Genomic DNA, 15,568 nt, shown 5'->3' with positions numbered 1-15,568 from the left:
CAAGCTCAGGCTGCCATGCTTGGTGGCAGGCCCCTTCATCTGCTGAGTCATCTTGGGGCCTGTGGATTGATTTTTAAATCACCAACTCCATTGTGATTTTCTGTGATTAACTGTTGTGTGATTTTCATTGGGCTAGTTCCAAATTTCAACACAAAAATAATGATCACCACATGCAAACACAAACACCCATGAAAGACACCCACGCCTTTTATAGTGTGGGCTCACTCTCAGCTCAATGTTTTACAAATATTCTTCCGTGTAATGATCAGACATTCTCTGAGATGTCATCTCCATTTTGTTCAGGTGAGAATTGAGGGAAGGATTATGACACTCCCAGGTCACATGGCTGGGAAAGGATGAAGCAAAGATGTGAGCGCAAACTCTGTGTTCTCATCCACCATGCTGTACCAGCACTGACACAGTGTAGAAAGAGTGTCCCCAAGCCCTTGGCAAGTACGCAAAACTTTCCAAGGGAAATCCATCTCTTGGCTAACAGTGTGAACACCACCAAAAGCCTTTCTCAGACCCGTGTGTGTGTGTGTGTGTGTGTGTGTGTGTGTGTGTGTGTGTGTGTAAGATCTCAGTAAGGACAGACACTTCTTAATAATATTCATCCAGCCCCCAACTTCTCTAATTAATGCTACTATTCTGTGTCTGTTTTGACTGCTGAACTCTAAAGCCTTTGCAATTAGACCAGGGGCTTTTGAATCTGACATTTAGCATAAGTGAATTATCAGCAAAGCCAATACATGTGGCAAGCACATAATCTAATTTGCAGGAGCAGCTTTCCTTTTCTATGCTCAGGCAAAGTGGATCGGGAGGATGTCATTACGACTCGGTGGCTAGGATCTCATTATGACTTGGCTCTTATTAGTCTAAGATCTAACAGTATGTCACAGATTTAAGATTCTTGTAAGCAGCGTGACTCAGCTCTTATGGGAAATCTTTTTCTTCAGGGTTAGATCTCTGGTCTTGGCAGGTATGTGAACCTAGGTAGTTATTAGGGCAGAATATACTTTAAGAGATTTCTTGAGTGTGTGCTGTTTATTAGATGCTGAGAGTTCAGACACCAAGATAAATAAGTTGCCGTTGGCCTTCAGCCTGTTTTGAGCCGGTTATGGGTCATTGGATGAAATGTAAGGAACAAAGATTCCTTAGAAAAGACTAGGACAGGTGACTTGGCCATTGCACCTAACTAGATTTAAGATGCTGTCCAACATGTTGGGAGCCTTTAGAATTAATGGAATGAATTATTTTATCAATTCCATTTCACAATTGGCCTTGGCCATTGTGAAGTAATGTTGCTGGATTTAACACCTCTTTCTTGGTCCTTATACCATCACAGATAACTTCACATTCACTGTCTTCCTGGGATCATGATACTATGACTTCCAAATTGATGTTTTTGTAACACTTTTACATTTCATTATATTAAATATCATTTGTATGGTACTTTGAATACCTTGTGAAATAAAAGGGTGTAAATATCAGAGTCATTGGAAAAGTGATTTTTAAAAGAGCCCATAGCATTAGGAGCTAGCTTACAATTGACTCCATGAAGGTTGTAACAGAATCCAAGCTTATGAGACATAAGCACAAAGAGACTGTAATGGCCTCCCTCCACTGAGAAGGTCACAGCTTATCTGCTGGAGACACAACTGGATCCAGCTGCATCAACATTGTCTTCAATGTTCTCTGTTCATTTTTGGCTTGACTTCCTCCAGACCCTCCTCTTCTTCCTCCTTCTCCTTTTAAGATTTATTTGTTTCTATTTTACTGCATGTATACTTTGTCTACTGTATGTATGTCTGTGTATCAGATGCATACAGTGCCCATGGAGACCAGACAATGATCTCTTATCTTGTACGACTTGGGTATAAATGGCTGAAAGATGCCATGTGGGTGCTTGGGAAACGAACCCAGGTTATCTGGAAGACCGGCAAGTGCTCTTCACTACCGAGCTGTCTCTCCAACCCCTGCACACCTCTTACCTGGGCTGAGGGATCCTTGGTGCTTCCAGATTTGTCTTATTCTTATTGCTGATGGTCTTATGAAACCCAAGAGCCTTTAAATTTTTTATTTTTTGTTCATCTGTTTATTGGTGTCATTGCTGTGCAGTCCCACCAGTGGGACTGGCTCTCATTGGCCCACTGTGCCCACTTCTGGATTGGTAACTGTGGCCAAGGAGATGAGTATCTTGGTCAACATGGTCTGGCACAAATGCCCACTCATGAAACATGAGGAGGTGCAGCTGTACCCAAAGCCCATGGACAAAATGGAGAAGGGAGGTAACTTCCTAGGGACCATGGTGCTATTGTCGTAGAAGGAGAAAGATGGTGGCAATGAACTGTGGTCTAATGAGCTAATGAATCAGAATGAGAGAGTGAAGAGATGAGGTGAGAAGTTTCATAGAAAGGTGTGACCAAGTTTACTACAGAAGATACGAAGGCATGGGAATGGAGCTGTGTTTATTGCTTGAAAGATCTTAAGCTATAAAGAGCTCAATATTCCCCAATGGGAATTGTGTATTGAATCTGATACCTACCAAAATCCCATTCTAGAGTCAGAGACAGGATTGCTGTAAATGCAAGGGGAGTGTTGCTTGCATAGCAAGTTCAAGACCAGTCAGAGTACGTAGTCCTGTCTCAGAAAACCGAGAATGGAGGGGCAGGGACTAGAGAGAGTGTTTGCTGCTCTTACAGAAGACCTAAGTTCAGTTCCCAGTACCCACATCAGGCAGCTCACAGCCATCTGGAACTCCTGCTCCAGGGGTTCTGATGCACCGTTCTGACCTCTGTGGGCACCTGTATATACTACTACTACTGCTGCTGCTGCTACTACTACTACTACTACTACTACTACTACTACTACTACTACACACACACACACACACACACACACACACACACCTTTTAAGAAAAAATTTTAAAACCCTTAATGAAAGATAGAAACCAAGAAATCTACCCTGAAGTTCAAATAGAGCCCCAAAAGACCTTGAACAACAAAAGCAATCTTGACAAGAATGAATTGTGTGTCACAGTTTCTTGTTTCAAAAGTTTATTTTTAAAAAGTGAATATAACCAAAACAGTGTGCTTCAACTCTTATGCCAAACATAGAGATCAATGGTATAGATAGAGGCCAGAAAAAAAAAAAAACCTACTTGTATAGGGTGAAACAATTTTTACCAAGGCTGGGCTATAGGGAAAACGGTAATCTTTATAATAGTTGATATCCACATTACAAAAGAAGGAAGGTGAAGATATACCTACTTCATCGACCAAAATCTCTCAAAGTGGATCAAAGACATGCATGTAAGCACTAAAGCCAAAGGAATCAGAGCATAGAGGAAAGAGCTCACAGGCCTGTGTGTGCTGGACGCCACCAGAGACGTCATAGAACCGGGAGAAACAAACACATTGGACTCCCTCAAAAGCAAGAACTTCACCCATCACAAAACACTCATAACAGAATGAGAGATGCCACAGGATTGTGAATCATCTGTCTGCTAAGTGGCTCATATCTAGAACTAGAACTCAAAGACACAGAAAGAACTCTTGCCATGCATCCATTAAAAGAAAGTGATTGGGAACAGAGGCCTAAGATCAGTGCTGTATTTGCCCAGTGTGCATAATGCCCTGGGTCTAAACTATTTCACCATGAGGAGAGGTGGGGGATGGGGCAATAAAAAGGCTTTGACCCAACACTTAAGTAATCATGAGGCACCATCTTACATTTATTAGGATGATCATTCTCAAAAGCAAAGCACAACCCTAGAAAAGAGTATGAGTTGTGAAGGCCTGGAGCAGTTAGGAACCTTGTGTATAGCTAGAGGGATGTGGGATAGACAGCCACTGTGGAAAACAGGACAATAGTTGCTTAGCAATGTAAACATACAGTTACAACGTTACCCAGCAGCTCCATGTTCGTTTGCATATAAAAACGAATCGAAAACAGGAACTAGGAACTCAAATAGGTATCTGTACCATGGTCAGGATGGCCAAAAGCAAACCACGTGCCTATCAATGGATGAAAACAAATGTAGTCTACACATATGGCAGAGTGTTGTTAAGCCTTCAAACAGGAAGGCCATTCTGGTGCCTACTGCAGCACGGTGGCATTGAAGTCGTTGTGCTAAGTGAAGTAAGCCAGTCACAGAAGGGAAACTATAGAACGATTACTTGTCTGTCAGATAGATACCCAGAGTTGTAGAATAATCAGTGATCTTAGTTACAAGAGCAACCTAGGAATAAAAGGACAGAGAAGCTGGGGGTTGTTCAATAGGTAACAGTTAGGGGCAATGAGAAATTTCTGAAGATGGGTGTTGCTGATCATTTGCAAAAAATGCAAATCTACTTAATGCCGATGAAGCATGTGCTTAAAATGATTAAAATATTAAATCCTGTGATATATATATATATATCACATACATATATAACAACAAAAAGGTCTAACTTATCTGATTAAATATAGGATATGTGTATTATTATGTAGATAATTTTATATATGCACATATATGCACATATACATATTTACATATTACCAGCTTTATGGGTTCCTTGGTAGTCTAGGGAGATTTAGTGCTATTAAAAGGTGACAAGTATTCATAAAATATTCACAATAGAGATAAAGATTAAAAGGTCTTACTAAGATTTATTTTTGTTAATTATTTATGTGGTGTGTGTATGTGTGTACGTGTTTGTGTGTATGTTCATGTGGGTGCCCAAGGAACCCAGAAGAGGGCACTGAATTCCCTGAGACAAGAGTTACAGGTGGTTGTGAGCCACCTGATCTGGGTGCTGAGGACCAAACTCGGGTCCTCTGGATGAGCAGCAAGTGCCTTTAGCTCCTAACCACTGAGCAATCTCTCTAGTCCCTAGTGAACTCTTGAATTGTCAGAAAGAACTCTTCTTCTAAGCACTTGGGTACAGAGGTCTGAATATCTGTGGCCAAAACACATTCCAGAACTACTTTCTGGGAGGAGAATAAGAGCTGGGTTGTCCTTAATCAAGGGACTATGGCTCTTGGTTGGAGAATTGAGAGACAACTGCCTCCTGTGGTCATGTGGGGACAGTAGACAGCAAAGTGGAGAAGCTGCTCTGAGCAGCTTTCCCAACGTCAGGACTAAGCCAAGCTTCAGAGATGATGTCTCAATAAGCCAGGTGGGCAAGACAGTACTCAAAGGGACCCTGAGAATTCCTTAACATGCCTCAGCCGAATGTGCAGGCAGGGACAGTATGGTACCCAGGCTATACCTGGGCCCTAGTGCCCACAGGGAGGGTGGCCTAGCATCTATGCTCTGACCTCCCTTCTCTCCCATGCCCACTCAGCCCCCTTTAGCTAACACCACTGGACAAAGGAACCATTGTGTAGTCCTTGAGGGCTGGCCTACAGGATGCCCTCTGTGACATACAGGGCAGTGGCAAGGAGCTCTGGAGAGAAAGGATACACACCGCACACAAAACAGCAAAATCTCCCTGCCGAGCAGCGGTTTTTCTCCTGCTCATGTTTTTCAAATGTTTGAGATATTTTTATCCATACATTGACCCAGAAAACCTCATTCCCGCCCCCAGCAACTACAAAAATGAAATAAGATGAGCACGAGAAGAAACCCATGCTATCTTATGGAACATTTCTCCTCATAATCCACACCAATAAATGGTTCACAAAACAAAGCAACTGTTCTATAAAGGATTTATCTTGTATTTCTGAATTCCTGTTATGCCTATATTCAGTCACCCTGCTCAAAACACCAGGTGCACATTCCTTTTGATGTGAAAGATCCCAGAATATTTGACAGTTGGGCTCTCCATTGATATCTGTATGCTCAACTTTATACTTCCAGAATTGTAAGCCATTTGAGACAGTTTAACCCCTAGAGAAGACACACAAGTAGTTAAAAGCTGAAAATCAAGACTACTTGGGTTCAAATCCTGACTGTTACTGTCTTAGTTTGGGTTTTATTATGAAGAGACACTGTTTCCAAGGCTACTCTTATAAAAGAAAACATTTAATTGGGGCTGGCTTACAGTTTCAGGGGTTCAGTCTATTATCATCATGGTGGGAAGCGTGGCAGTGTGCCGGCAGACTTGGTGCTGGAGGAGCCAAGAATTCTACATCTTGATCCAAAGGCAGTCAGAAAGGGAGTGTAACTCCATACTGGGTGGAGCTTAAGCACAGTGACACACTTCCTTTAACAAGGCCACGCCTATTCCAACAAGGCCACACCTCCTAATAGTGCCACTCCTCATGGGCCAAGCCTATTAAAGCCACCAGTTATGGATAAGCCTAATGACCTTAGGCAAATCCCTGTAACTCTAGGCCCTGGCTTCCACATTTGTGAAAGGCAGTCAGAAATGGATGCTCCTCCCAGGGTTAGATCAAGATGGAAATGAGGTGCCCATAGCCCAGTGCCTGGCTTGCTCCTGCAATCTGTAAACAATGACTTGCTATTCTTTTTTCCTCCTTGCTGTCTCCCCACTGCCCTTCCATCGCAACCCACGACTCCTGTTGAAACGTCCCTTCCTCGGCCTCCATGACACAGACCCTCACCTTATTTGGCCTGTCTCCTTCCCCTTTGCTCCTGTGTCATTCAGATCGTGAGCACGTCCAATGCCTCCCAAGCTGTCACACTGGTGTATGCTGTGGGCAATCAGAGCTCGTTCCTCAACGGCACCGTGGCCAGCAGCCTCCTTAGCCAGCTCTCAGCTGAGCTGGTAGGATTCTACCTCACCTACCCTCCACTCACCATTGCTGAACGTGAGTACGTGCGCCACAGCCTCATGCAGAAGGGCCCTATGGTTTCCCTTGGGGATCTTTCTTTACAAAATAGAAGAGCCTCTGTTGGGTTACATTGTATTATCTTGAGCAACTGAGAATACAACAAATGGGAGTTGAATTGATAAAAAGTTCATTGCACACTGAAGAAAGCCAATGTTTGATGCTTACAATAAGCCTATCAGGAGGTGTAAAACTAGAAGAGAAAATTGAGGCCCCCTCCCAGTGCAAGTTTTCACAGACTATCCACTCTCCCACAGCTAATAGGGCTGCGTTAGGACCTGTGCTCTGAGCACTGCCTTCCAGGTTGCCATGGTTTTCTCTCTCCTCCACAAATGTTCCTAGACCTTCAGGTCCAGCTGGCTTCAGACTTTGTAATGGAGTCGTGACTTCACTTGAAGTTCCCATAGTCTCAGACCTTGGCTCTCTTGAATGCTTGTTACATAATCCTCATTACTGCACGGTCAACATAGACTCTGAAGATAGTGTAGCCCATGTTTGTCACTAGACACTTTCTGGTAGCCAAAGGAAGTGATGGTCTGTACCCTAAATTTAATCATTACATTTCAAAAGGTCACTGGCAAAGATTTCCTTTTAAAATATACCTATTAGCAAAAGTATTTCATAGTTTCTTTCTGTAGTTGTTTTGATACTATAAATAAATGAGATTCTGTGTGTGTCTTATGTGTGTGTGGGGGGTGTATGTGTGTGTGTCTGTATGTGGGTGTATATGTCTATATGTGTGTGTATGTGGGTGTATGTGTGTATCTGTATGTGTGTGTCTGTGGGTGTATGTGTATGTGTCTGTATGTATATGTGTGTGTGTATGTGGGTGTATGTGTCTGTATGTGTATGTGTGTATCTGTATGTGTGTCTGTATGTGTATGTGTCTGTATGTGTGTATCTGTATGTGTGTCTGTATGTGTATGTGTCTGTATGTGTGTATGTGCATATCTGTATGTGTGTCTGTGTGTGTATGTGTGTGTGTCTGCATGTATATGTGTGTGTATGTGTCTATATGTGTATGTATGTATGTGTGTGCATGTGTGTCTGTATGTTATGTGTATTTGTGTGTGCATGTGTGTATGTGTGTGTCTGTATGTGTGTGCCTGTATGTTATGTGTATATATGTATGTGTATGTGTGTGTGTGTATGTGTGTATGTAGAAGATATATTTGTCACCTAGCAGCTACTGAGAAGTTTTTAAATGTGTGTTTACTGGAAAGATCTTATTAATTTTTAGGCATCAAGGATGACTGTGGACTTTATAAAGAGATTATGTCAGCCAGGCAGTGGTGGCACACACCTTTAATCCCAGTAAAGACAGGCAGATCTCTGAGGTCCAGGCCAGTCTGGTCTATAGAGTGAGTTCCAGAACAGCTAGGACCACACAGAGAAACCCAATGGTGAAAAACAAACAAACAAACAAACAATGTCGTAACAGATGGCAGGATGTGATGGGGCAGCAGGTGCCAGCTTGGTATTCTGATAATAATCACAGCTAAGTTGAACTGAGCAGCAGGGGTTGGGGAAATGGCTCCGTTAGTAAAGTGCTTGCAATGTAAGCCTGAGAATTGGAGTTTGATCTCAGTACCAACATTAAAAATAAATTGTCTAGTGAGATGCTCACAGCTGTAACACACGTGTTGGGCACAAGAGGACCTAGCCCTGGGAGCTCACTGGATAGTCAGGCTCAGTCAAATCAACTAGCTCAAGATTAGTGAGGACCTTTGTCTAGAAAATAAGGCAGAGAGCAATTGAGGAAGACACTCGTCATCATCCTCTGGAATACATATACGTGTGCACACATGCACACACATACACACATACATGTACATGTGCACACATGCACACATGTACACACATGTACACACAAATCCAAAGGGTTTATTGAGCACAGGCTATATGCCAGGCACTATACAGTGTCCTTTACCTGTGTGAATTCTCATAGTCACCATGCTGGTAAAACAAGATGATAACCTCTCCTCCCAACGCTGGGACACCAAATGTAGAGAAAGCCATTCCTTGTGATCTTCCTAGTGAGAGATGATCCCTACAGCCCCACAGTAACAGGCTGCACTGTGGGGGCTGATAGTAAGGCTGCTCCATTTAAGAAGGTTGGAAGGGAAACTCCAAAGAGACAAACTCGAGAATCTGAGCTCCCTGGACAAGCTGTCCCTTTTCTGAGTTTCTTTTTCACCCAATGAGATAGTTTGACCTGTGTGCCTGAGCATTCTCAGAAATGACAGTGTAGGGACCTAGCTACCTGCCAGCCTGTCACTTCTGTCTCCCTTTTACTCATAAAACCTACCAAAGAAATTTGATGTGATTTTAAATTTATTTCAGCACTGGAATATCCCAACCTCGACACATCAGAAACAACCAGAGACTACTGGGTCATCACAGGTAACCTCTTAACTTTATAATTCCTTCTTCATAGCATCACGGCTTTGCCTAAAATGGCGCCATTTGGTGACGGGATCTACATCTTTGGTCCTGCCTTATAAGTCAAGGGATTCTTTCTTTAGGGCTGGAAGGGAATGGGGAAGCAAGGAAAGGACCCTGAAGATAATTACTGATGAGCAATCCAACGCCATTAGCTCAATGGTCCCTCCTCAGCCATTCATACACAGCAGCACCAATGAGTGACATCTGGGGCACATCTGTGTGAGTGGCTGTCTGAGCAGGTGGCAGTACAGCCTTTCTGTACTGCCCTGTGTGACCCAAATCAAAGCTAGAGGATGGCCACATGTGCACTGCTCCTTCTTGGGGGACTCGGTCCGCCCCACATGGCTGATGACAAGGTCTAGTGGGAGTACACTAGTCGGAGCGTTCTGGTGACATTTTCCTTTCCCCTTGACATTTCTCAGCTGAACCTTAAGGAACAGCAAAGGCATTCTGTTTGTGTTTTTCAAAAGCCACACAGTGGCTCTAAAACTAGGAACAACATTATTGAGGCAAATGGAGAAGACAGATGTGCGTAGGAGCTAAGTGACCAGCATGTAGACAGCTGAAAGTTACATTCTCATGTTCTGAGAGTCTGAGACCGAGATGCCTGTATGGTTGTGCCTTCCTCCCATCTCCTTGGCTTGAAGTTGGTCACCTTCCCCGTTTGTCCCCACCTGTTCTTCCCTCTGAGCCTGCCTGTGTCCTGATTTCCTTTCCTTATAAGGACACCAGACACACTGGATTAGGGCCCATACTCATGACCTGATTTTAATTTCATTACCCCTTTAAAGACCCTCTCTCCAAACACTGTAACCCTCTGATACACTGGAGGCTAGGACTCACACACATGCATTTGGGAAACATAGTCCAGCCCATCACGAGGAGGCAGGATGATCCTTCAAGGCATGAGAATGTGTCTGGGAGAGCGGCCACCTCAGACGCTGCTCTCTCATCCATCATCCTTCACTGCTGTCCCTCACAAGTGACACGTGGACTGTTGCCTAAAATTCCACCCAAGCAGTTCCCACCCTGCTAGATGATGCCTGCCTAGGCTCCCTTCTAAAGGACAGATCACCTAGGTACCCCACTGCAAGGTCTTCAGTACACAGAGAGCAATTTAACTGCCAAGAAGGCAAACTAACGAGGCACATTTTTAACAGATTAGAAACCACCTTGCCAGGATGCAAGCCTGAGAGAGAAGGGGTGTGTGGGGGGGGGGGGACACACTAACCAAGCAACACATGAGCCAGTGGGTTACATAACCATACAGGATCACGTGTCCTCCTCAAGCAACAGTGCCTTTCCCTTCACAGGCATTCACCCTTCTCTGAGCTTTACAGATTACATTCAGTGATCATAATCCATCCTTAAACCCAGGCTGCCCTCGACAGCCACTGATGACATTCCCCTCCACATCTCCCCACGCCTTGCCTATCTTCATTTTAGTGGCATTACCTTAAGAGGAAGCCACATTCAGTCTTGCTTCTGGGCTCCCCTGCGACTTAACCCTTCACACCCATGTAACCTCCTTCCTCCCTGCTGTTGTTGGCATCACGGTTGGTGATCGAAACAGAGTTGCCGCTGTCTCTCTGGTGGTGGCATCAATCAGTTAGTACTTGTAAGGAACTGGAACTTTTTGAGCATGACCCTTTTGCCTTCCACTGGAAACAGGACCACTTTACAAATTCTTGGGCAGCTCTGCCAATCTGCTCAATCATGAAAGGAAGGGCTTAAGCCGGGCGGTGGTGGTGGCGCACGCCTTTAATCCCAGCACTCGGGAGGCAGAGGCAGGCAGATTTCTGAGTTTGAGACCAGCCTGGTCTACAAAGTGAGTTCCAGGACAGCCAGGGCTACACAGAGAAACCCTGTCTCAAAAAACAAAAACAAAACAAAAGAAAGAAAGAAAGAAAGGAAGGAAGGGCTTGTGACAGGGAGCGAGCGATGAGGGTATTTGCTTGGCTGTCCTACCATCCACAGATCCTGCAATTGGTTTTATAGAAATGAAGCAAGATAGAGATACGCAGATATTAGTGACTAGGGCCTGGAGAGATAGCTCAGTTGGTTAGGTGCTGGTAATGCAGGCATGAGGGCCTGGGTTAGATTCCCCAGAACCCACATCAAAGAAGAAGCAGAGGTAGACGGATCTCTGGGGTTCACTGGCCAGCTAGCCTAGGTAATTGACAAGCCCACAGGATACTGGTCACTAATAGATGTAAGAGGCCATCTCGGGTTTATACATCTGCTTTTGTTTCACTCACAAAATGTCCTAGATCCAGTAATGAGTGACTTTCTTCCTGTCTTCTTACTGTGTGTCCTAGTGCCCGTCCCCTGGGGCCCCCAGGATTTTTTCACACTCTCCAGTAGGATGAGAGGACATTAGCCAAGCGCTTAGGCTCTTGGAGTTTGAATGTGTGTGATTCAACCCCACATGAAACAGTTTAGCTCAAGTGCAGGAGGCTGACCCATGCCTGACAGTGATCTTAGAGCCAGTGTGATTACAAATAAATGAGAAGGGAAGGGTCACAGCGTTTGGACCTAGGTCCTCTGAACACAGCCAGGGACTTGCAGTGCCTCTTTTTGTCTGGATCTGTAGTGACTAAGAGTGAGTGGCAAGAGGGCCCTGGCTGATGTGTTGAGGGCTCTGAGCTACTGTGTCACTGTAAGGGAGGTATGTGGGTACACACACCTCCATTGCTTTCCAGGCAGACAAACAGATCGAGGGGAGTGTGCTGAGGTCCTTGGAGAAAGGTAGGGGAACCACATACAGGGACACAGGGCCATTCCTCGCAGGCCATTCTTCCTTTGTCAAGAATGTACCTAGCAAAGAGAGGGGGTCAGGGGGATGTGACAGCAGCAGCTCCCTCATTGTGGTGTCCTAACAAGTGTCCTAGAGCACCGCTGTTAAAGGCATTATTTACTGAACGATGTGGCTTGTCTCAGGAAGGGGAGCCATGACTCGGATTCATACCCTGCTTCTGACCCCCAGCTCCACCCAGCTGACATAGAGAAGAACCCATGTGATTTCTGGAGAGCTGCAGTGACACACACAAGCCATTAGGCACTGGCCACTGCACTCCTGGGAGTGAGTCCCATACTCTTCTAGGGGCATTTTTAAAAAAAGAAATGCACTGAAAATACATATGGGGTAAAATGCCCCCCTTTAAACATCTTAAACTTACAGTTCAGTGGCATAGAGAATGGCCATAATACAAACAACCACTAATGATTGGGGCGTCCCCACCTCCTGGAAGATTTTGACTGCTGCCTTGACTTGGGGTCTGCCTTTGAATCATGACTGAGATCCCCATAAAGCAATCTGTGACATACACACCCTTCCTTTTGTTTACTGGTCCGAGGAGACCAAATTAGAAACCATATTTCAGTGGTTTGGCCTGCAAATTAACCAGATGAGGTACTTTTGAACCTCTCCTGTCTGGGGTAGGAAACCCTGGGAACCCTCAGTCTCTGACAGCGAGAGCAACACAGCAGCATTCATCTCTGTTTCCAGGGTTTTGGCTATAGTTAGAGACAAGCCAGCGTCTCTCACCAGGGCCCTAGAGCCCTGCTTTATAACCCCCAGGGGATCATTTAGCATTTATAGCTTCAAAGAAATGATTTCAGAGACCCAGCTATGGGTTTTATTTCTCTCTTGATCCGAATAGGAACGTCATTTTTGATGGCTTAGTTCTGGCCCTGTGTGGATTCAAGCATTGGTGCCTGCTGAATGCAACACCCTTCCAGATTAGTGGCTACATTAGACAACATGCTCTTTAGGAGGGGCTGTTTTTGTATCTTGGTGGATGGATGGTATTCATGATACTGCTCTGGACTATGTTAGAACCAACTCATTAAATGAAGACTCTTCCATCCCATTCCCAAGTCCTTGTGAGTTTTAGAGAGAGAGAGAGAGAGAGAGAGAGAGAGAGAGAGAGAGAGAATCAATTTGAACCCTTAAAATGTAGGGTGCAATATGTCTGAAGGCACTGCTTGCATGTTTGAGGTGCAGATGCTTCCCAAGAGATGGAGAACAAGGATTGGACTCTGGGTGTAGATGAAAACATGCACTCTTCATTGTGGAAAGCTCTAGAGAGGCCTTAGAGCTCATTAAAACTCTCATCCATGCACTGGCAATGGCTTGCAATTCCACTGTCATCATCTCTCTTGTCCCCAGATAGTCCAAGTCATAGCTTCTGAGATACAGCCAAGGAAAGGGAAGGTCCGGAAAAGGACCCCATGCACCTTCCATGGACTAACTGCCTTACGCATCCTCTTCCTTCTGACCTTTAGATCCCATTAGCCATGGACTTCCTCGGAGGTACCCTTCCTTGCCCTTCTACAGAGGACTATGTCTCAGTGGCTTGCCAAAGGCCCCTTGATTGATAAGAAGTGAGAAACAGCACACTTCTTCCATTAGGTTGTTCTGTTCTTGATTGGAAGAAGACCTCGGGGGCTCTGGGCAGGTTTAAGGATAGCAACAGAAGGATCCTTCCTAATAGGCTAATAAAGTTACTGAACAGCAGAGTTTGCCCAAATATACGTGCTCAAGTTCCAGGATGGCTCTACAAAGTCTCCACAAAGCTGTTGACAAAGAGAAATAAGCCCCGAGTCAGGGGTTGCAAGTGAGAACCAACCCAGACCCTAAGCCTGCAGCTCTGCTGTGTCTCCTGTGGGCTCTTTGCAGTGTGCAGCATTTGTGAAAGTTTGGGTTTGATGCAGTAGGTGTTCTAGACGCCACAGCTCACAGAAGAAAGGCACAAGCTTAGGAGTTATTCCAGCTTGGGTTTGTACCTTGACTCTGCTACTTACCAGCTGCCTTGGGCAGGTCACTAACTTTTCCAACATATGTAACACATGGGCAAGGATTCCTCATGATCTGCCTTGGAGGAGAAGTGAGGTCAGGTTGTGGAGAAGAAGTCAGTAAGGTTGGCCAAGCTCCAGTGTAAGGGCATGGTAGCCCTTCTTGGCCGTGTGGGGCAGGTGGTGGTGGTGAGTTAGCATGGAGTCTGTGCTCTGAGCAGCCCCTCTGCCTTCTGCATCCTCAGTGCTCCAGGGTGTGGACAACTCACTGGTGGGCCTGCACAACCAGAGCTTTGCCCGGGTCATGGAGCAGCGCCTGGCTCAGCTGTTCATGATGTCCCAGCAACAAGGCCGACGGTTTAAACGTGCTACCACCTTGGGAAGCTACACTGTGCAGGTAGGTGTGTGCATTGGGTTTTTTTAAATGACTGTGAGTGGGGGGTGTTTCCTGGTACTAAACAATTCCATGTGCCCAGAGGTACATTTTTGACATATTTGACAGCTTGGATATGATTAATTTACACCTCACCATTGAGAATCCATCTCTAGCATGTTATGCTAATGTGTTTGAAAAGGCTCTGTTGGTCTTGGTGTCACACCACAGATGACTTCTGGTAGTGTGGCCTTCTGCTGGCCTATGAACTCTCTCCATGTCCCTCACAGATGCACAGTGTCATGCTGTCTATGTGGAAATTGCAGACGTTAGCACAAGCTGTCTGCAGATCACATCCCCATGACTTTCTGAAAGTCATACATCTTCTCTCCCTGCATGAGCTGTATCACAACCCTTGTAGGCACTCATGTCTCCTTATGAGCAACAGCCTGCTGTGCTCACTGCCCCATTGGATGTCAGTTTGGTTCTGAAAGTCTGCACCATGACAGCCCATCCCTAGGAAAAAGGATGGTTCATTTCCCATGCCAGGATTGTGATTTCACCCTGGTAGGGTTCTATGTAAGCCCTACAACTCATGCTTTTCCTAGTGACAGAAAGCCAGTCACCATTGACCACAGGGCTGTGAAGTGGAATTTCCATCAGTCCAAGGGAGAGAAAGGGCCATCTTACAAGCCCAGTGCTGCTCATACCCATAACAGTTCTGCGTGTCTCAGAGATTGCCATCTCTGTATTTTCTCATTGCTCAGGGCACTTGACTGTAGATCTCCAGAAAGTTAGAGTGAAGTAACTGGGGTTTCTTTTTTTCCCCTGCAAATCTCTCTCAATAGAAGCTTTAGGTTGCCTCTGACATCATGCCTGGGTAAATCTTGGTAAAAAATCCTTATCAAGTTGGAAATGAGTGAAGTTAGCAGGAGGATCCTGTGGTTCAAGAGCCAGCTAGCCAAGCTGAATTTATGAGCTCCAGGTTCAGTGAAAATCCCTGTCTCAAAAATAATTAAAAGGTGGAAAGTGATGGAGGAAGACTCCTAAAGCTAGAGCATGCACACACACATGCACACACCACATACATATATAGAGACAGAGACATACATACACACACCACATAAATACACACACATATACACATGTACACACAGACACATACTATATAAACA

At 45.0% G+C, this 15,568-nt stretch overlaps 1 protein-coding gene across 8 annotated transcripts in view; it reads left to right on the top strand.

The window, feature by feature from the left end:
- The window catches only part of D430041D05Rik (RIKEN cDNA D430041D05 gene), a 268,798-nt gene that overhangs the window by 164,040 nt on the left and 89,190 nt on the right, over positions 1-15,568 (top strand). For 7 of the 8 annotated variants that reach the window (XM_006499487.4, XM_006499483.3, XM_011239527.2 and 4 more), the window contains 3 exons: positions 6,595-6,757; positions 9,122-9,181; positions 14,266-14,417. In XM_006499487.4, the coding sequence (XP_006499550.1) occupies positions 6,595-6,757; positions 9,122-9,181; positions 14,266-14,417 (375 nt within the window). Of the gene's footprint in view, positions 1-6,542; positions 6,758-9,121; positions 9,182-14,265; positions 14,418-15,568 lie in introns of all 8 variants that reach the window. The other variant, XR_866274.3, reaches the window with a different exon arrangement.

Source organism: Mus musculus, chromosome 2, assembly GCF_000001635.26.
Source record: "Mus musculus strain C57BL/6J chromosome 2, GRCm38.p6 C57BL/6J".
Lineage (NCBI taxonomy): Eukaryota > Metazoa > Chordata > Mammalia > Rodentia > Muridae > Mus > Mus musculus.
The sequence above is the reverse complement of the archived record's forward strand: the minus strand, read 5'-3'. Positions and strand labels throughout refer to the sequence as shown.